Source organism: Acinonyx jubatus, chromosome B2, assembly GCF_027475565.1.
Source record: "Acinonyx jubatus isolate Ajub_Pintada_27869175 chromosome B2, VMU_Ajub_asm_v1.0, whole genome shotgun sequence".
In the NCBI taxonomy this organism is placed as follows: Eukaryota; Metazoa; Chordata; class Mammalia; order Carnivora; family Felidae; genus Acinonyx; species Acinonyx jubatus.
Window position 1 is genome coordinate 85,355,254 of NC_069385.1, and position 23,325 is coordinate 85,378,578.

Below are 23,325 nucleotides of genomic sequence, written 5' to 3' on the forward strand. Positions count from 1 at the left end.
AAACACAGAATTTCGAGAATACCACTCTTTTACATTTACTGGAAGATTTTGGGAAATTTTATAGTAAAATAAACATGAGTATGTAATAAGTGAAAGGCTAAAGTCTCATTAATTTTATAAAACCCAGACTTCAAATAATCCTTCTCCTTTGGCTGTTGTTTGAGGCTATGGCTTCAGTCCTTCTGGAGATAGTTGCTACTTTCCTTTGCTATTAGAAGTGACTCAGTGGAAAAGTTTGAGAAACATGGATCATTTATTTCTCTATCCCAGCAGCACATTTCCAAATTCTAGAAGGCAAATGATAGAATTTCAGTCTTTTTGGAGCTTGGTGATTTGGAGTTAAATTAGTTCTTAGTTCATGTATTCCACAGATATGAAATAGTTATATTCTGAAGATAGCATTAAGGTCTGGAATCAGCTTAAAATGGGTATATGTTAGAGATCAATATGACTATTCACAGGTTATAGAATGTCAGAGCATCTCTGAGGTATTACAGGATGTCTTGAAACATTGGACTGGGATAACCTCCCAGATTATGTGGAAGAATTATGTCAGTGATGATATCCAATCTCCTTTATGTGTGTTGAGACTAAGCCAAAGAACTGTGTAGTACATCCATATAATCTTCTGAGAATCAACCAGGAGTCATTATGTGTATGACAAGAATGTCAAAAGTGTTTTATTAGCAAATTTGAGCTCATGTTCATTACTCAATTCTCATGAAGGGGGAGGAAAAATGGGATATAAATAATGGGTACAGAACTGAGATATAAGAAGACTATACACAGAAAACCCAAACTTTTTTTAACCATAACAATCAACTACTGGGAAACCACAGATATATTCATAAACATATACATTCATGAAAATGTCATGCAATCTGAGATGTGGAAATATCCAGTATCTCTTGATGTGACAGTCTCTAACCTGAGAACATAGCTGCTGCACAATTTACTAGTATGAAAAACTAACTGCTTATTATAATGGCATTTTTACTTATCTTTATTCATATGAAAGAATAACAAAAGAATTATCTTTCTGCATATAAAAGGAAAAAAATCAATCAGGGAATAATTTTAAGAATTAAATAATATTTTCAAGCCCCAGTAGATTATAATGCCATTATAATTCGGGTTATTTTTGCTTAAGGTACTTGAAGTATGAATACATATATTTTCTTGTTTATGAGAAATCAAGGTTTGATAATAATATCTACACCTAGAAAATATTTTGCAGTAAACGAATGTTCAGAAAAGGACATGGTAAACTGTAACACTAAAGGATTTATGTATAAGTACCGAACTGTGTCAACTTTGTAGACGGCATGAAATCCAGAATAGACGACCAGAAAATAATCTCATTCTTCTTGAGCCTCATATTTGTGCTCTGTCAAAAATTATAAAGTGACACATAACTATTGTTTAAAAATTTAAAACAAAGCTTTAGTGAAAGTGTTCATTCTTTCTATATTGTATTGTCTATCGTAGAAATTGATTGGTGACACTCTGGATGCATAACCACAACACATAATAATTTTTCCCCTTCCTAATTTGGCTATATAGGTTTGTGAACTTCCTTAGATGTTTACTATTTGAACATGCCACTGAGCACAAAAAAACAATGAGTTTTCAGAACAAAGAACAAAAGCCAGTACTGATAGCTGGATGCTATGTACGAAGTAGCAGCAGCAAAGATCTTAGGTGGTGGCCAAACTTACTTCTGGGCCCTAATCTGTGTGACAAGCCCATGAAGAATCTAAAGAACTTGCCAAGTACACTGAGATGTGTCTGTGTGCTTTATGGGTGTACATATACAAGGTCTACAAAACTAAATACATCTGTCAAAATCTTTAATCAACAAAAGAATACTAGGAAAAATTATAAATAAATCTCCTATAGTTAAAAACAACCAGTGGTAACTCCAGACCTCTTAGAAACTAACACTGAGCATGGGTTATATAGTATCTAAGAAACAAAGCCTAAGTAATATCAATTGCTAGATTGTATAGCACATTTTAGTTTTTTGTTAAAGTATAAGAAGTACTATGCAGTCATTATAATTATTTTAACTACATCAAGTACTTAAGAGTTGGATTAAAAATTAGCTTAGTGTCAGAAATAAACTTAACAAATAGAACTGTACTGTAGGAGCTGGTATCAGAATTTTCCTTAGTGAAAAAGTTGTCCCCACTGAGAGGCAGAATAATTTAGTGGCTAAGAGGACATGCTCTGCAGCCAAACAGCCTGGGTTTAAATCCCACCTCTGCCTATCACCACTTATTCTCTCTCCTTTAGCTTCCTCACAGGCAAATAGAAAAAATGATAGTATAAACCACCTCATAGGTCTGTTTTGAAGATTAAATAAATTTATAGAGTAACTTGAAGAGTGACATAAATGTACTTGTTAATCATTTACAGATATTGACAGAATCCAGGAGAAATAACTGAGTAGTGAGAGAGAGAGAGGGGAAAAAAGGGCAAAATGCTGTGTGCCTAGTGATCATAACGACTTTCAAACCACCTCCTTCCCTCTAGTCCCCCACTTGCTCCCAATATCATCTTCATGATGTCTATTAGACTCATGAATGCCGAGAATGCACAAATTTTAATTGTTTTGTTTTAAAAAGCATGGACTGTTTTAAAAATAATGGATTCAATGTGGTATAGGACAGGGAAATCTGGACTCCAGAGTCAGAAGAGGCCAGGAAAATTTTAAGCTGAGGAACAAATAGCAATTGTGGGGACAGTTTTGGAATTTGACAAGCTCTGAAACTGGGATAAAGAGGCTCACAGATTACACTGGCAGTGCATGAATTTTAAAATAACATAAGATACAGGAGTGCTGATTCATAGGAGCACATGTACCCCAATGCTTATAGCAGCACTTTCAACAATAGCCAAGTTATGGAAAGAGCCTAAATGCCCATCAACTGATGAATGGATAAAGAAGTTGTGGTTTATATATACAATGGAATACTACTTGGCAATGAGAAAGAATGAAATCCTGCCATTTGCAGCAACATGGATGGAACCAGTAGGTATTATGCTGAGTGAAATAAGTCAGTCAGAGAAAGACAGATATCATATGTTTTCACTCATATGCAGTATTTGAGAAACTTAACAGAAGACTATGGGGGAAGGGAAGGTGGAAAAATAGTTTCAAACAGAGAGGGAGGCAAACTGTAAGAGACTCTTAAATACCAAGAACAAACTGAGGGTTGATATGGGGGTGGGGGAGAAGGAAAATGGGTGATGGGCATTGAGGAAGGCACTTGTTGGGATGAGCACTGGGTGTTGTATATAAGCCAATTTGACAATAAATTATATTAAAAATAAAATAAAATAAGAAAGCACCAGTATTTTCAGATTCTACTTAAAACATTACTTAAACTCTTAAATGATTTAATTAAGTAAAACAGAAGAAATTGTAAGTCATGTGTACAAGAACCACTCAGCTGCTCATTCCTGCCCATTGCATAAAATTGACACTAAGCAGCTGTTAAGCCAGGATTATATTTCCCAGTCCCCATGCCTAGCATGCAGGCATGGTTATGTGATTCCTGATGTGTGGTGCTTCCAGAACAAGGCTTTTAAGAAGCAGATGTTCCTTCTCCATTCTTCTTTTATTCGTCTGTGACATGGACTCAGATAATAAAAAAGCATGAAATATAAAGAGCCTGGGTGCCCAAACCACTGCATGGAAGACAGAGGACTGTCAACTACGAACACCTGACCAAATTGTTAAATGAACAATAAACAGAATTTTACTGAACTTGAGACTATACATTTTAAAGTCAATTATTGTAACAGGTAGATTCATTTTAACGACTAATTTATCGAGTTAATTAAAGATGATGGCACAGTATCACGGCTAACAATATAAATGTTAAGCACACTGAATCTACTGCCTATTGGCTACATGATCTTGCGAAAATTATTTAATCTTTCTGAGCTCAGTTTCCTTACCTAAAAAGTGGTGATAACAATGGGTGGTACCTGTTTTAAAGTGTTAGAATTATGCTAGTCTGGCTCACAGTAAGTATCCAATAAAGTCAGCCTTTATTACATAATTAGGCTTATCTTTGTGGATAAATGAATCAGTTAAGTGAACAGAACAAATGAATCTACTTCTATTATATGTATATAGTAGCAGTCCTCAAGATATAAATGACTTGCTTATAGCACTCTCCCATCTTCTCCCCAACACGACCAACATGTGCTAGACTTTAGCACTGTTAGAGGAACCTTGTAGACAACTGCCTGTTACTTGCCTTATTCCCGTTACCTTCTCCCCTGAGACCATTCTTCTGCTGGTGCCCCATTATATGCAGTTTGGACAACATGGACCAAAGGGAATCTCCCATATGGATGTACACAACAGTCTTTTATCTCTCTTCTTCCTTCACTTCTCTTTTACAACTCTATCTCAGCTGTCCCAAGGAAATCTCTCCTTCTTTTGATAACCTCCTCAGTGCTTAGAAAGCAGTGACATAGTTCAGAGAAAAACAAGTACCATTCTGAACATGACTTATTACTTTGAGAGAAGACTATGAAATTTGAGATATGATCCCTTCTTAATATACTCTCTTCTCTACAGAAAAGCCTACTAGAATTTACTGAACCCACAGATGCCAAACAAACTCGTTTTTTGTTAAATTAACAAGAAACACAGTCCTACTGTGTTTGAGCCTTTGCACATTTTAAGACAGCTTTAGGAACTAGTCCACCAAGCAGCTGGAGTTGCAGTACAGTATCATGGTCCTGGAGCCAGATAGCTGGATGACAGTGTCACTTCCCAGGCCAGCTTTGATGATATGCTCCACTTACAGCACAGACTCTGTAGCTCAACCCCTAGGTTCAAATTCCAGCTCTCTTCTTACCAGTGTGAACTCAGGCAAGTTACTCTCTCTCTTTCACTTTCCTGACAAGTAAAATCGGACTAATAGGTAAGGCATAGCACTGAAGAAAAAAAAAATAGTGGTGTGTATTAGCTTATTAGTCTTAGTGTATAAAATTATTTGAAGACACATTTTACAGTTTTCTCCTTATAAGGAAAATGAAATCCAAATTAAATATTTTTCTAGTTACATAAACTTCTATGAAAGTGACAAATTGTAACCACTGACACTGGATATTCTTGATATTTATAGATAATTATATATTTAATTAACAATTAACAGCACTTTAAACATACCCAGACCATGTAGTGCAATAACAAAAATACTATAAACTAGGTGTCTTATAAAGAGCAAAAATTTATTTCTCACAGTTCTGGAGGCTGGGAGGTCCAAGAACATGGAACCAGCAGATTCGATGTCTGGTGAGGACTCATTTCCTGGTAGACAGATGACTTCTCACCATGACCTCACATGGTTGAAAGGGTGTCAGCTCTGTGGAGCCTTTTTTAGAAGGGCACTAATCTCATTCATGAGGGCTCTACCGTCATGACCTAGTCACCTCCCAAATGCCCCACAGGACCTAATACCATCATACTGGCCATTAGGTTTCAATGTATGAATTTTAGGGGGACACAAATATTCAGCCTGGGGCAAGGACTAAGACTCTGAGTACAGACACAGATTCAAATTCTCTCTTCCACTTACTTGCTGTATGACTTTGGGCAAGTGACTTAACTTCTTTCAAACTTTTATTTTTCTTTCCCCTTGAAAATCCAAAGAAAATTACTGTATGTCATTAACTCTATAGCAACCACACAGAACTGTTGAGAAGGTTGAATGTGAATATAGTATAATGCATAGCAAGTACTTTACACAGGACCAATCATATAATATGGCTGAATAAGTATTCACCATTCGTATTACTGATAGCCACTTGACAAATGTGGAGTAAATGAAATGTTTGGCACCACATGAACATTACTGCCAGTGCTAGGCGGGAACTTAAGTTCAGTGAGGGAACAACTGCTGGTTTCAGGCACTACTGACCCAAAGATTTAATGGTGGAAAAAAAGGGGAAAATTTAAAACAAAAGTGATGGCTTCCTTTTACCTTGGGGAAGGGAGTAGGACTTAACTAAGAATGAACAATACAAATGTTAGTACAATATACTACTAAAAACAGATTGATTATTTTAAAGATTAAAATTCAGGTGATATGTATGTAAAATTTGAAATATTTGGGCTCTTTACAATTGTATTTAATTCTCACAATTATTTTCTGAATGGAAAGGAAAATAATATTAAGAATATATTAAATTTTATGGAATTTTTGAGGACTAAAGGACATATGTTTATATTACATTTAAAGCTAATGTTCCTCATGTATCCTTCCTTAGCTAATGCCTTCCTAATTTTTCTTAATATGATCAGGCTTTTAAGAGTTTCCATAATTTTGCACTCATGAGATGGTAAGCCTGAAAAGCTCTGTAAACTGTAAATTTCTATAAAAAGACAGGACAGCCTTCTGTCTTTTACCAAGTCAAAACTGAGCTTATAAATAATTTGAGGGCAAGGAAAATGCCTTCTATTTGTGTGTACCATGAAGAATACTCACAGCAGCATTCTAAAAGGCATAGCTAGGGGGTATGCAATGAGTGAAAACTATGAAATATAAAAGCAGAACAAAAGGACAGACAACTGGCATTGCTTTGAGTAACGTCACTAAGCCATTTACAGAGTAAAAGGATGTGCACCAAATTATCAAACTGTGCTATCCAGGCCAGAGAATCTAGGACGTGCCCACTAGGAACTAAAAGCACTGGCAGAGATATAGAGGAGATGGCTTCTGCATCCAGCACCAAGAGCAGAAGGGAGCCAACAGACCTGTTATTACAGAGCCACTTAGATTCAGGAACTCTCACCAAGGAACCCAGAATTCAGGCCACCTACACCTTGGAAATTAAAACCAATATCAGTAATTGTACTTAGATCAAATTTTAAAATATGGAAAAAATAGGCTTTTTCATCCCAGTCAGTGCATGTAATACATTACGTTAAAACATTTGAAATCAGCTGTTTTTCTTTCATGTTTCTGTATATATAATTTGGATTAGATTTTCAAAATTATTTACATCATTTATGAAAGTGGATTTTCTCCACAAAAATATGCTTTTGAATCTTTACTCAAAAAAGATTAAAAAAAATTTTTTTTTCAACATTTATTTATTTTGGGGACAGAGAGAGACAAAGCATGAACGGGGGAGGGGCAGGAGAGAGGGAGACACAGAATCAGAAACAGGCTCCAGGCTCTGAGCCGTCAGCCCAGAGCCCGACGCGGGGCTCGAACTCACGGACCGTGAGATCGTGACCTGGCTGAAGTCGGACGCTTAACCAACTGCGCCACCCAGGAGCCCCTCAAAAAATATTTAAAGAGATAATAAGGAATGCTCCATGAGAAGACAGAATTGTTATTAAGCATTATAGAAAGTCAAAGCACCAAACTGAAAGTAAATTTTTACTTTTAAGGTAAAAGTTTCCTACTCTCATCTTGCTATTCATATTCACACCAATCTCTCTCTCTCTCTCTCTCTCTCTATATATATATATATATATACATATATAGATAGATAGTTGTCTATCAATGATTTGTTGAAGATCACAGAATTCCCCTGAAAATTTATGTAATCTTTCTTAAAATGACATCTTTTCTATCTTTTCTTTCTTTCATTTTTTTTCTTTCTCCTTTTTATAAACATCTAGTTAATTGGGTAAATTTCCTGAGGTAGAAGTTGTAAATAGGAATTGGCATTTTTAGTAGCAGGCTGAATCATGTAGAGTCTATTAAATATCTCATTTGAGTTTATTTTCCTGTGGATTTCTAGTCAATAGGTTTTCCTATCAAGAATCCTCCCTCTCCTGAAATCATTGCTTCACTATATACTAATTTGGATGTAAATTTTAAAAAATAAAAAAATAAAGTTAAATTATATAAAAAAAAAGAATCTTCCCTCATTAAAGGCATTGATTCTATTTTCAGTTTCTATAATTCAGGTAGATTAGAGATTCTCACACTTTCAGAGTATAAGAGTGATAAAAATTCAGAGTGATAAAAATATTCAGAGTGATGAAAATATTAAATTAAGATACTGATTTTTTTGTATTTCTTAACTTAATATACTTCTGCTTCATTAGATAACAGCAAATTGTTTCAATGCAACTATATGTTTATTTACAAATATAAATTTATTTACATATTACGTATAATTTATAATTCTTTTCATTTGAAACTTTCCTAAACACAATATGATTATTTACTACTTGATTGTCAGAAGTTTTATAGTTTCAAGTATAAAAAATTATATAAAACTAAAAAAATATATATAAAAAAAGGTGCTATTTCAGCTTACAGAAACATACTAGGTTACTGAATTTGAATCTGGAATACTATTATTTCTCCTATAGTCCTAGAACATGAAGTCTATTAAGCCTCACTAAAACTATGACTAACCATTGTGTGTACCACATTCTTTAGTTTGTAAATGATTATTTTAATAAGTATTGCAATGTATTTGCCTGATATCAGAAATCTTATTTTCCATGTAAGAATTCACTAGCTGACTTGCCTAATAGTTATGGTAAATCCATTATGACAGGTATCCTTTGTCTCTACCCCTAAGAAAAGACAGATTTCCAAAAAATATACACATTTTCACATTTCTTAACTATGTATTTTCACAAGGTTAATAGACTTATTACATCAAGTGATATATGCAAGAGGGTGTCGAAAACTGTAACATCTTTATCAATCATTATCAAGGCAAATTTTGTTTTTTAGTAATTTTCTAATAAAATGTTACTTTCACTTTTACCATAATGGTAAAGAACTTACTATCACAACAATTCATTTACTGTGTCAAAACTTTAAAATGATTAAGTATCTACTGGTGCTTATAGAAACGTTAAAACTTAAAAGCAGAAATGTGGAATTATCCAATAAAATGTATCCAGATCAATGTCCAGGTATTCTGAAGTGATATATACGAAGGGAAAGAAAGAGAAAAGGAGGCAGAAAAATAATAGAAGAAAATCACTTTTACTTGTTAAAATTTTAAAAATTGTGTTGATTTCCTAAAAAATAACAAAGCCCAACATAAAAGAAAAACTGACTATAAATTTACCCACTAACAACAGCATGTCACAACGTTAAATGCAATACCATGATATGATCAATTAATTACCATCTGAACATGATATTTTGACTGAGCAAACATCACACCCATCCGATAGACTTCTATTAAGAATCTTCTGCATTAAAGGCACTATATCATGTAAGACCCACCCACTATTCCCCTAAAAACCTGCTGCACAGTTACTTATCCTTGAGTAACTTTGAAATTCATCTTGTGATAAGAACCTTACAGATATATACGGGGCAGAGAAGTATTTAAACAGCACCACATGAGAACCAAAAAATGTTTTGGAGGAGTTCAGAGAATCACTTTTAGCCCTGATAGAAAGTTGGAATTTGGGTAGGGCTTGAATGAAGACAAGGATTTTGACAAGCAAGGTGACAGATTAAGAACTTTCCAAGTGGAGGGTTGGACCATTACAGGTTGTACCTGTAAAGATGCAAAGAAAGAAGCTTTAAATTATGTTTTATAAACCCAAAGAATTCATGTCTGGCTAGAGCACTGCCAGAAATTAAGTTACATATGTGAGAGACAGAAAGTAAATAAGAATCATTTATTCATGTCACATATAAAGTATACATTTTTTACCAGTATTTTTCCATTACACACATATCATTGGTTTCCTATGCACAATACCTGTCACCTCACAAGTTGTTAAATTTTATCCAAATCAAATTCATGTCTATGGGCTTTCTGTGACCTTAACAAGAACAATCTGGGGGTAATGAGAGGAGGAAAACTCAGACTGGTGTTTGAGGAGGACTGAGTGGCTTTTGAGGAAAGAGAACACAGAAAACTTTCAAAAAGTTTCATTCATTCAAGAAAATCTTTGCATGCCTAGTAACAGCATTGTGTTAAATTCTGGGGAAGTAATCATCACTGAAAGAACAGATACAACCCCTGAGTTCCCAACTGGGAAAATCACAGTTGAACAAAGTGTTTTCACTATTTTATGTGAGCAGCTAAGTCAAGGATCAAGTTTTAGGGCAAGGTTGAAGAGCTGAAGATTCTCATTTTTGGGGGATAAGCCTTCATTCTGGAGAATCATTTTGTCTAGTGAGAGATGATGCCAATAGGCAAACAGTATAAATGTAAATGCTGCAGGAATAAGGGGTGTGGGATTTGAAAGTCACAGTAGTAATATAAATTAACTTCTGGCTGAGCAGAGAATATGTTTAGATAACTATAAAAATGATCACAGTTCTCTAATGACTTCATCTGCATTCTGCATTGCAGTCAGTAAATTCTTGGCCTAGAGTAAAGGTCATGAAACTTTCTCTTTAAAAGACTAGATAGTGAATACTTTTGATTTTGTGGGCCATAAGTTTTGTGGCATGAAAGCAGCCATGGACCACACATAAATGAATAAGTATGGCTGTATTTGTTTTTTTTTTTTTTTAAGAGACAGAGCAAGAGAGCAGGACAGGGGACAAATGGGGGGGGGGAGGGAGGGAGGGAGAAAGAGAGAGAGAGAGAGAGAGAGAGAGAGAGAGAGAGAGAGAGAGAATATCCCAAGCAGGCTCCATGCTCAGCGCTGGAGGGCCCAACATAGGTTCAATCCCACAACCACTGGACCATGACCTTAGCCAAAATTAAGAGTCAGACACTCAACCGACTGAGGCACCCAGGCGCCCCAGCATGGCTGTATTTCAATAAAACTGTTTATGGACACCAAAACTGAATTTCATATAATTTTTATGTGTCACCATATATTATTGTGACATTTTCATCCATTTGAAAAAAAAAATCATTCATAGTTCATGGGCCATATGAAACAAACTTTGAGCCAAAGTTTGCTGACCCCTGACCTAGTATAGAAAAGTGCAGGAAGGGTTGGATAAAGAGAGAAGATGGATCACTCTCTGGCAGATTATACCTAACACAGGATAAACATATGGATAACTACCCTTTAAGTGTGTGCACAATGTGGTATAATGTGACGAAGTGCAATTTCCTGAGGTCAGGGCTGATGGATTTCACAAGATCTTCAAAGGGGGACTTGACAGGAAGAACTTTGAGAGGCAGTGATTTAGAAGAACTCCAGTTAGATTTTAAGAATTTGTATACCATTAATCACTTTATAACTAATGAGCAGATAAAAACATTGGCCAGGTTAGCTTGCCTCTCAGCACCATTCATGAATGATGCCACCAACATCTGTTCTTTAACTACTGCCCTTCTATTTGGTTTCTCAGAATTATTAAAATTGCTAATTAGTATTACTATTGGGCCCTTTCTACATGCCAGGTACTTTGATAGAAACTGTTAACCTAAATTTTCATTTAATTCTCACAACAGTCTTCTGAGGTAGGTACCATTTATTATTCCATTTTATAGCTAAAGAAACTGAGGCTCAAAAAGGCCTTTACCTTTTGTTCTCTTTATATTCTGCACTGCCTTCCTAAGCAAATTCATTGATCCCAATTTCCATTTATATGCTGATGATCCTCAATTGCCTTAAAAACCTACCCAATGACTGTCCAAACATCAGCATGAAGTGCCAAATAATATCCTTTCCCAGGAGTCACTCTCTCAGTAAATGACAATATCCACCCCTATCCATGACATTCCTCTCCTCACTACTGCCCACAGACTCTTCCATACAAAGGACTGTAATCTCTTTCATGCTCATCTACCTTTTTCCAAATCTAGCCTGGTACAAGCCTTCTGCAATGGTGTCCTAAGAGGTCTTCCTAAATACATATTTTTTAAAAGTAAAAAAAAGAGGTAGCATTATAGGACAAAATGAAATGTTATGAATATATAAGTATTTTTAAAAAGCTATATAAAAACATATCTCTATGTGTACATGGAGTTGCATGGAATTATAGTGAAGTGGTTAAGACATAAATTGCATTTCAACTTCTAAAAGTTGTGTGGCCTCAGACAAGTCACGGAACCTGTAAGATGGGAATAATAATAGTACCTTTTATGACTGTGTTTTGAGGACTAGAGAAGTTAATACATGCAAGGCAATTAAATGGATGGCATGTAGTAATTAATAAATAATAGCTGTCATTGCTGATAGTTTTATCAATATTAATAACACAGATGCATAAAAAAAGATTAGCTAATAATATACTAATATTTTCACAGTGAACTTGCAATTAGTGGTGGCATTGCAGGAGTTTTATGTATCTTCTTTTTTGTTTTTCTGTGCTTAAAAATCTGCAAAATATTACAAAAAAAATCAGCAATATATCTCTATATAAAATCACTCTGTTAAGTGAGGATGCATTGAAATTCGTCATCTGCTGTAAAAATTATCAGACACACTTCTCGTTATATTTGAGCTACCCAAAATATTTTATCATATCCAGTCTGAAATTGATCTCATGTTTAAAAATATACTTAGTATAGTTAACAATAATTATCACCATATATAATTATTTGAGTACTTAGTATTGTCCTTTGAAGACACTTAAGAAATGTTAGTTTCCTCTCCTCCTTCAAATCCTAAACACAAATTAATTATAAAAATTAATTCCACTCAAATAAATATTTTTTTTCTGACAAATTGACCTAAAAGTATATATACATATTAGCCAAATTCGAAATTTATAGTTCAGAGCAAGAAAAGAACAAAAACATAGCAGCTGGCATATGTTTGAAAATACTAAACCTTATTAGGGCATCTCTTCAGAAGATGAGTTACTATAGCTGAACTGAATCTCTATTAACAGTAGTGAATTCCTAAGCCAGACAGCAACAGTAAATAAAAGAACCCATGCTTACATTCATTTGATGGTTTTGCAGACTTGAGAATCATTTCTGGCACCATGATTTTGCATTCAGGAAACAAAGAATATGAAACATTATGTTCCTCACAATGTTTTTCTTGTGCTATTAAATCAATCAAATAAATGAGGCAAAGACAAGAAATCTGGATTTCAGCAAGATTTTGATAAATGTAGCTTTCTATTTCTGAAACTTAGTGGGGCACCCATCCTTTGTAAGAACTTTTTGCTTCCATTATTAAGTAGCAGAACCAAGAAAACATTTCTTAAAATGTTCACAGAGAACACCTTAGCCTTCTCTGTAGCTACAGCTTACTTTTATAAAAAGGAAAAGACTGATAATATTCACAAAGCTGCAGTAGACTTAAAATACAGAGAATATTTTGGCAAACTGGATTGGTTGGAAGGAGATAAAATAAGTCCTATGGCAAAATAAGACATGCATTTTCCCAAGGTAAATAAAGTATAAAGTCCAAGCTGGCAATCATATTATTTATTTTAGGACTTTCTTCACCTGTGTGGCTTTTGGGAAGAAAATTGAAAAAAGATTAGCAGAAGGGTATTTAATAACTTGGATATTTTCTTGGCATGATTATTATCTAAGGACCACATGAATTTTAAAATAATGCCCTAAACTCATAGGGAAATTAGATTATTCAAGAACTATCCCTTTAGGTGTAAGTGGGTTATAGTTATTAGTATATATTATTTACTTGACAGTGGAACAAGGGTAATTTTGTTAGTTTCCATTTATAATTTCTTCTTGAGAAATTTGTGATATGCCTTGGAAATTCATTAACTCTTATTAAGCTATTTTGAAATCAAACATATATACATCTACCCAAAACTTCTTAGAATACTTACATTTTTGCCTGTATAATCTTGTAGGATAATAAGCACTATGCAGTTTTTAACTCTACTATGAATCTTCTGAAATGTTTCATTCCCATAACTATAATGAAAGAATTATTTAATTTCATTGAGATAAACTGCCAAAAAACAAAAAGCCTTTTAGGCCCCTATTTTGAGTAAGAATAAGAAAAAGATTGGTTCATTGCCTTGGGAAGAAGTAATATCAATAGATAAGAGAGAGAGTAGAGCTTCAATTTTCCCCAATTGGACAAATCTTTGTATTGAGAAGAGTTCAACTAAGTAGTAAATGGCAGCCCAGGACAGGTGAATTTCCTATACATAATTCTATATATATAATCTATTTTAGATTATAGAATAGATTCTAGATCTAGATCTAGATCAGAAGAAATCCTGGTGTGGACACCGGAGATGTGCACGGCAGGGGATGACAGTCTTGAAAAACAAATGAAACTAGTATGAACTAGATACCTGCAAATCCTGGTAAATGCACTTTAAAGTTACCTTGCAGAGATTTTGCATTATCCAAACCCAGCTGGAATTCCAATGCTGCTCAGCAGTACTTTTATCATAGTCATTTCTTATGACATTCCTCACTCTATTTGCTCTCGCCTCATTTACACTGAGAAGATCAAAGGCCTCAGACTCAAATTTCTTCAGTCATCATATTCCTGTTGCAATACTCCTGTGTATTCCAATCATTTCCTCTTTTCTATCAAACTCAGGGAGAGAACCATCTTTCCTTTGCTCCAAGAATAACTTTAGCGTCCTTGAATTATAACCTCTGTTCTCTAGGACTTTTCTCTGTTAATTAAAATTCTTTGTTATTTGTATCTTTCAATCTCTCCATCTAGAGGTGCTTTTCCCATACCTCATCCTTGGAAAATGCTCAGATCTCCTCATTCTGAGACAGACATACATGCGTGTGCAGGTGCGCGCGTGCACACACACACACACACACACACACACACATCACGCACCCCTTATTTACTCTTAGTACTGTCTCCATTACAGAGTCTGCTATATAAAAGTACTTTATACATTTTGGTAGAATGAATGAAAGATGAACTGTTCATACTGGTTTTCCCTTCCTAATACTAAGCTTTCTGAAGAGAAGTTCCTAATAATTACTTTTATTTATTCATCTTTCCAGCCCCAGCCCCATACATATGAATAGGCTTTAGTGGGGTGAGGGCAGCTTCATGCTATCCTGTTGTAGACCCTCTAACTCCATGTTTCTGAGCTCCTACCTACATTCTCTGCTGTTCTAGCTCCTTACACCCATGACAAGAACCCCATCACAAATGCAATGGGGAGTAATTAAGTGGGCATGGATAAGATGATGGTTACAGACAGAAAGCTGAAATGAATGATGAGTGGAGAGTGGGATGGGCTGTAGCCCATGTTGAGTTCTGTCCCACACTTGAGGCATGCTCTATCTTCACCCCTTCCTCTCCAGTCTATTCAAACTTAAGGTCAGGAAGAATCCTTCTGTTCCAAAATCCAATGGTCTCTTCTCATTCTCTAGCCTCTTCAGTCCTGTAAGATTAACTAGTCTTTCTCTACAATTCTTTCCTCCATTGGGACTCTGCTTTTCTTCCTCTTTACTCCTCACTCTTTTTTTTCCCTCTGGATCCTGCTTCCACACTACACACGCTTCTTCCCTTAAAAGTTATTCCTGAATAAGGGCATCTCACCTTATCTTCTCTTAATGCCATTTTCAGTCCATTCCTTTCTGAGTGAGCTCATTCTTTTCCTTTTCCATAGCTCCCTCTCTAGCTCACTGTGTTATATGTCATTTGATCTATTAGCTCACACCGACTTCCTTGCTTCCTCGCTGAGTTTGTACACCTGGCTTCTGTTTGAGCTTCCAGTGGCACAGCTGTTTCTTCTATTCTCTTGATTAAAATGTCTCCATCAAGCAGTGAGCAAAGTCCCTTACAGGGCTTCAAAAGACCTGGCCCCAACCTTTTTTCTAAATGTATTTCCCACTAAGTCTTTTCATACACCTTTGTTTCAGCCAAACTGTGTCCATGGGCTGGGATAATTTATTGACATATATATTTGTGTTTTTTTCCCAGTATTTTTCCTTCCACTTTTCCAAAAAAATTATTAGCCTTTTAATAATTTCCACAAAATTACTTTCTGCTTCTTTGCTTCAAGGATTCTTGCAGGAATATTAGGGCAGCCAGAAGGTAGTAGTGACTCTTTCATCCTTCTTAAAGGCCTAAACCCTAAAACATAATGCTAAATGTGCCAGCCAGATCAAAAAAGGAGGAGAAGGCTTTGCAGGGCCTATAGACATGAGTGGATCCTGTAGGCACCTGGAAGAGGCCCTGTTCCATGCACACAAAAAGGAGGAGGAAAACAGGAGCTTAATGTAACTGAAAGGTTTTTGTTTGTTTGTTTGTTTTTGTTTTTTGGTACAGGTTGAGTTTCTTTACTCAGAGGGAGTGTGCATCATTTTCAAGTCATGGAAATTTTTGTTTATCCATATCCATGTGAGATATGCTTCCTTATAAAATATATACCTATTACTTTGCTCATGGCAGTAGCCTCAAATTTTCGTGCTTGCAGCAAATTGACAGTAAAGTCAGAGCTCGATCTAATAGGAATTCACAGAAACCGATACTGGTAAAGATTGAAGAAAAAGGGGACAACTTATAGAGTTACAAGGCCTTGAGCAGGATCTTGAAGGAAAGGATTTGGATAGGGAAAAGTAAAATTTGGAATGGGGGAAAATTTTTAGAAAAACACAGACTATTACCAAAGAAACAAATGATTTTTTAGTACATTCTTGGTACATGATAACTGACTCTTAATTGTTTGAAAATTATAAAATAGAACTGCAATATCTCCATAATGTAAGCAGTTTTGATAATTAAACATATTAATCTAATAAAATATCGTCAGCTGTTAATGATATAATAATAATTTTATTAAATGGTTAGACCATAATTATTTACTAATTCTGCATGTGCTCTCATCTTGAGACATAGATCTTAGACCAATTTGTCTTCCCACTTCTTTTGGTAACATATATAAATGGCAAGGGGTTTTACTACATTTGGCACTTGCTTTATATTTTTTCATTTAGTTCTTTGGTTCATGTTTATTTCGAGTGTGAATAATTTCCTACCACTGGGGATGATACTTTTAATTTTGAAATACCTACTGTGGTTGGTATAATACTGGAAATACAGTTATTCAATAATTTAAGATAAAGTAAACTGAACACTTCCTGATGATAGAAAAATAGATAGAAAATAGAGCTGATGATATTTTACATTTACAGATGTTTTCTTCATAAAAGTTAAAAGTTCTAAGCAGAAATCATAGTCTCGGATGCACAGTGCTTCTTTGATCTAAGATCTGTTCTGAGACGACCTGTTTCTTGCAGTGAGAATGAGTATCCATTAGAGTTATAGAAATCTTTTATATGATTTTAGGATGCATACCTTTCCCAGGGGAATAAGCACTCATCATTTCAACATTTTATCAATGTGCTGTGCCCTCTCACCTGGAATGAGCTTCCCTATATGGTATTACTGATTTAATTTTTAATATTCAGTCTCACCTCTTCAAAGAAGCCTCTCAAGATTGCATGAGAGTGAATCACATTCTGTGCTTCCTCTGTACCAGTTTGATAAATGGATAATTGCCCTTTCTGAGATGGAATATTTATATGTAATTCACCCTTTTCTACTGTGGTATCTTTGAAGCCAGAGGCAATATTTCATTCATCTCTTTAGTATTCCTAGGTCCTAGCCCAGTGCCTGGTATACTGTCTATCATGTACTAACAACAGAATTGTGCTTAAATGTTCGCTGAACCTTATTTCAAACTCTTCTTTTTTGCAGAGTGAAGAGAATAGGCTTGGGCACCTGGAAGCCTGGGTTTAAATTCTGGCCCAATCACTTACAATAGGAACTTAAGAAATTACCCAATCACTCTATGCTTTAATTTCTTCAATTTCAAAATGGAAATAGTAATAATAAGAGTACTTAATAAGTTTGTTGTGACCAATAAAGGAGTGAAATTATATGCACACACATATGCATGTATATAACTTAAGAGTGGATGGCAAAAGCTCTAGAAATGTAAATCATTATTAGTTTTATTCACTTAGACACATGAATAATCATTCTTATGATACTTAAAATTATCTTACATTTGTAGATAAAGTTATAAAGATCAGCCCTAAGTTTACTCTGAGCCTCAATTCCAAAATATTTCTAGATATGGAGCTTTTTCTCATAATTCCCTTTCCTTCACTATTTTGCTTTTCAAACTAATCTAGCTACTGCTTACTGAATAGGTTTTTTGCTATACGCAAGATGGCTTGAAGACATTTACCAGTAGTAGCACCTAGAGTCATTGGAAATGTCCTATTTAAAAATACATATTTAAAGAAGTTATTCCTATTTTCATTATGAATAAATAGTGTGGTAAAGGTGTTTTTAAAATATTAATATTTATAATTGAAATATCCTGTAAAAATAATTACCTATAATTGAAGAGACTAGTAAATTATATGTAAGAATAATTTTATATATATTAAAGAGCACAGTAACTACTCTTCATAATAAATACATATACATGAATGTGTGTGTATAGTATATAAAATTTACCATGCTATCAATTTGCTGAAATAAATTTTACTTGATTTCAAACAAACACTCAAATATACTCCTTTAAGCAAACTTGTGGTTATAAAAACAAAAACAGAAAAGCAATGTGCTTGTAATATATCATTCTTAGAAAAGCTGATTAAACTTTTATTTCCAAGCGTTTCACATTTTTCTGATTATCTCTCATCTATATTGTAGAAGAGAAACTGTAACCCAGACTGTACGGATTACTGGTTCACTAAAAGAGAAGCCCTTACTTAGCCTTTTCTTCTACATTAAAATAATTAAACATTTACATTAAATGTAATACATTCTATTCCCCAGAATACACAGCTTGTTTTAAAGTAATGCTGTTTTCCTCTCCATATCACTTGTAGAAGACAGAAGAGGAAGAAAAATCAGGCCATGCACTGAAACAAAGAGGAATGATAATTAAGGTTTGTCACCATCTGTCATTTGCTTTAGAAAGATCAATAAGAATAAGTTATCAAAAAGAAGGTAAAATTATGACATAGAAAATATACATAAAATTTTATACCTGGAAATATCATAGGAGGACAGATAGTCCAATCCGCCCCCTGCCCCCCCACATTATATAAGCAAACTGAATCCTAGAGAGATGAAGTAACAGGTGATTTACTGAGTCACTTTAGAAAATAATTGTTTTGTTAGCTTGGCTTTGTAATCCAATGTCTTTTTTGCTCCCTTACACTGCAACCTAATTTTCTAAAGTAGGGTATTCTGTGGAGATTATTAACAATGCAACTTTTGGGGCGCCTGGGTGGCTCAGTCGGTTAAGCGTCCGACTTCGGCTCAGGTCACGACCTCGCGGTCGATGAGTTCAAGCCCCGCGTCAGGCTTTGTGCTGACAGCTCAGAGCCTAGAGCCTGTTTCAGATTCTGTGTCTCCCTCTTTCTCTGACCCTCCCCTGTTCATGCTCTCTCTCTGTCTCAAAAATAAATAAACGTTAAAAAAAAATTTTTTTTTAATTAAAAAAAATTGCAACTTTTGAAAAGGTAAATATTATTTGAAATTCAACAATGACCATAAACAGAATAAAATTTAAATTAATAAAGCAAAGAGGCTAATTAAGTATTTCAATGACAATCATTTGAACCTATTACCTACAAAGCTATGTAACAAGTATAGTTCCTAAATTATTATTGTGTTTTATTCTAGGAAAATATAATTCCTTCTGTAGAGAAGGAATTATAGGGGCAAAATAAAGGAAGAGAGACTGTGGATAGTTAGCAGAAGAAGATAAACAGTCCGCTAAATCCGCAGCCTCTCACGCAGGAAGCACTGGTTCATAAAAGAACATTTCCATTTCATCTAAGCGATGAAGGATTTTCAAACCTGGTGGTAAAAGCCTTATCCATACCCCACACTGTAAACTATCATTAGATCAATACCAAAAACCAGGAAGCGTCACCATCAAAAATAAGACAACACAAATGAAAAAATGCCTCCTACTCAAGGAGAAATCCGACCCTCAGAAAGATAAAAGATTCTCCTTCGCAATAAACAGCTCATCTTAGTGGGATGGCATAGAGACAGATCCATCAGAGACTTAGATAATCTAGGTTTATTCTATGATTTTCAGAAAGACAAACCTCTGTTTAAATAGCTGTGTGCTGTACTTCAGTTTCTGAATGGTTCAATTTCCTACCTTTAATTTATTTGTAAATATGTCCACTAGAATGCACATTTTAAAATAGATACTCTCCAGGATGCCAAGTCAACTACAGAAAAGAATTCCATGAACGTTTTCTGGAATAAGTAAATGTTGTTACAACAAGACTTTTGCTGTTAAGGAACAAAAATATGGAACCAACGGTTATAACAGAAGAAACAAGTGCTGACAATTTAATCAATTCAGTATTTCACTTACCTTTGGTTTTCCACAGTACTGAACATAGTAATGAATTAATCTAATATGTCTGATCAAATATTATGTAATTTTGGGCCATTAAAAAATATTTTATAGTACAGAAATAACCATTCTCCCTTCTGTGTTTTGCCTTTTTCTATATACCTTGAGGACATAAAGCTTTTAAGATTTATAAGCAGTAGAAAATATCTGGAAACTCAAACTTGTATTAAGACATTATTCTTTGCACAAATCCACTGACCCATTTTCTAAAGTAGAAATAACTGCCGGGTTTTTAACTTGCACTGAAAATATAACAATCACAGTTCAATAATTACATTCCTACAGTACCTTGAAGACTATATCTCAAGTTGCACAACTGACATTCTTTTCCATCAAAATATAGAGCCTAAATTATAGGTAATTGTATTATGGAACATTTTGAAAAGGAGAATCCTGTTGCTTTTCTTGCATATAAATAAATTTGGATCTTTAATACTTCTTTGCATTTCCTTGCATATTTATAAACATGGCTTTACTTTTTTTTTTAACTTAAAGGAAAATATCTGACCACTTTACCGATTGACAAATGATACCTTGTTAGACAGCTGCACAGAAAAAAAAAAATAAAATCGCATATGTAACAGATTTTCAGAGACAGAAAAATGAACTTCCTTTGCAAAGAAGAATCAATATGCTCTGCAATCATTCACAAGCCATAGCACGAGGATCCACTTTTGTCTCTCCAGCAAGAACTCGAGGTATCTAAATTGAATTCACTTCACTCACCTGTTTGGCTTAGCTGGGATGTGCTTCTACTCCTTCTAGACACTATGGCAACCACTTTGGCACTCAGGCTGGATCTCCTTTTCTTTCCACCTCCTCCAACTGTACCCACAGCTGTGTCGGACTGACTGCCGTCATTATGCTCCAGTGTGTACATCTCCCCACTCACACTGGTGCTCTTCATGATGGCTCTTCCTGAAGTCCCCATCCGTCTGCCTTGCATTTTAGGGGTAAATGAACTATATTTACAAAGTAAAAACATATACGCATCCATAAATTATAGGTCAGCAAAACTGAAACTCTAAATCTAATTTATTTTGAAATAATCCAGGCAAATTTTTAGGGGGAAAAGCCAGTTGCATAGTAGTCTTACAACTATATAGCTCAAAACAATAGTATTTCAACAAGGAATCCATAAACTTTTAGTGAAAACAAATGCAACCAGTGTTATCCAAAAGGAGGTAAATGTTACTAAGTTTTTAGTGTGTTACTTTCAGAGAAAAACAAGGATATTTAAATCAATAAGACAAGTTCATATACATTCCTGAGGAAAAAATATTAATAAAAAATGGATACTCTGAGTTTGCCACACAAGGTTTAAAAAATGAAAACAGCTCTGTTCTACTTCCAACTAACAGACATCTCTTTGCCACCTGAGGCTTAATGAGTCTAGGAAACAGTGCTAATGAGGCAAAAAAAATTGCATTTCCCTCCTACTTCCTTGTCCCCTCATGCTCCATCTCCTCCAAATTTCATCTCATTTTTCTCTTTGAGTATTTCAAATTCATATGCTCAGGTTGAGATATTCCTTTTTTTCTTTCCTACCAAAACTTACTTGTCTATGTTCCCAGACTGTACTCATTTATCTGAACAGATTACTGCCCTTCTCTCCTAAATGAGAAAATTATTGTTGAGAATTTCAGGCACCATGTCGGTGGGAAAAAAACCCATCTCTACCTGCCAAAGTAAATGTATGTCTGTGAACTGGGCAGAGAGGTAGGGCAAGCAAGTTGGGAGCTATAGATGTTAGGATTCTTCAAATCCTTTAAATTACATTGCATTGCATCTAGACTGGCCCCTTTTGGTCCAATAAACAACTAGTTTGACAGATCTGAAATGACCCTCATTATTTTATGTTTCTTTAAAATATCTGCAAAAAATTGGCTTACGTGACACTCAGCACCATCTTGATTTTCAATTTTCTATTTCTTGTTTTCAAGTACAAAGTACGTTAATAGAGCATTTGTTTTCGAGAGAGAGAGGGAGAAAGAAAGAAAGCATGAGTGGGGGAGAGGGGCAGAGGGAGGGAGAGAGAGAAATGTTAATGTTTATTTATTTTTGAGAGAGAGAGTGTGAGCAGGGGAGGGGCAGAGAGAGAAGGGGACAGAGGATCTGAAGCGGGCTCTGTGCTGACAGCGGAGAGCCCAATGAGGGCCTCAAACTCATGAACCATGAGATCATGACCCAAACTGAAGTCATATGTTCAACTGACTGAGCTACCCAGGTGCCCCTTAACATAAGCATCTTTTAAGAGTGATGACATTTAACAGTCATGTTGGGATAAATCCTAATATGATTAGAAATGATAAAACAAATTGTTGGGATCATGTAATATATTTGTGGTCATATATATAATGAGTGCTTTCGGAGAAAGGGAAATTGATATATTAGGGTGAGTTGAGAAATATGGAAAAGTGAGATTGTGGAAGACTTAGAAGCAATGGAAAAGAAACAAGACTGTTTGATCTTTAGGATCCTTCCATGAATTGAATTGAAAAATGAGACCCCTCTTTGATAGGAATCATTTGGAATTTTTAATCCCTAGTTGTATTACTTGAACTGGTCCATATGAATAATAATATTAATATTTATATTCTTTCAATTTATTCTAATCAGCTTTTCATTAACTCAAAGTTTTTAAATTCATTTGCAAATCTGATAATTCTGCTATGCATTTTATGCCAACTCTTTTTCAAAACATGAACATATAGCCAGTCCAAAATGGATTCCTGTGGGGTTTATATTCCCAACTGCAGTGGACTTTCTTTCCTGATAAATGTTCCAGTAAATTTCTTCTGTGTCCTCAGCAATTTATTTCAGTGCATTATCTAAATCTGCCACCTCTCCTTAAGTCTGCTCTTGCCACCTGCTTTTTGTACTGTTTTACTTGCAGACTTCTGCTGAAGGACATGAAGCAATGTCACAATTTGGTCAGTTCTGCAGTCATGATGTCCATCTTCAATTAAACACCTGTGACTGAGAAATCAGTAGTTTTTCCATCTCTCATCAATCTTTGCAGTACACTCCTCACAGGAATTATTTGAAACTTCCCTTCTAATGATTT

At 34.9% G+C, this 23,325-nt stretch overlaps 1 protein-coding gene across 50 annotated transcripts in view; it reads right to left on the reverse strand.

Annotated features, from left to right (window-relative positions):
* Nucleotides 1–23,325, reverse strand: part of RIMS1 (regulating synaptic membrane exocytosis 1) — a 486,916-nt gene that overhangs the window by 56,793 nt on the left and 406,798 nt on the right. For 32 of the 50 annotated variants that reach the window (XM_027057431.2, XM_053222588.1, XM_053222585.1 and 29 more), the window contains one exon: nucleotides 20,985–21,220. The exons of 17 other annotated variants lie outside the window; for them this stretch is intronic. In XM_027057431.2, the coding sequence (XP_026913232.2) occupies nucleotides 20,985–21,220 (236 nt within the window). The remainder of the gene's footprint in view (nucleotides 1–20,984; nucleotides 21,221–23,325) is intronic. One more of the 50 variants, XM_053222602.1, reaches the window with a different exon arrangement.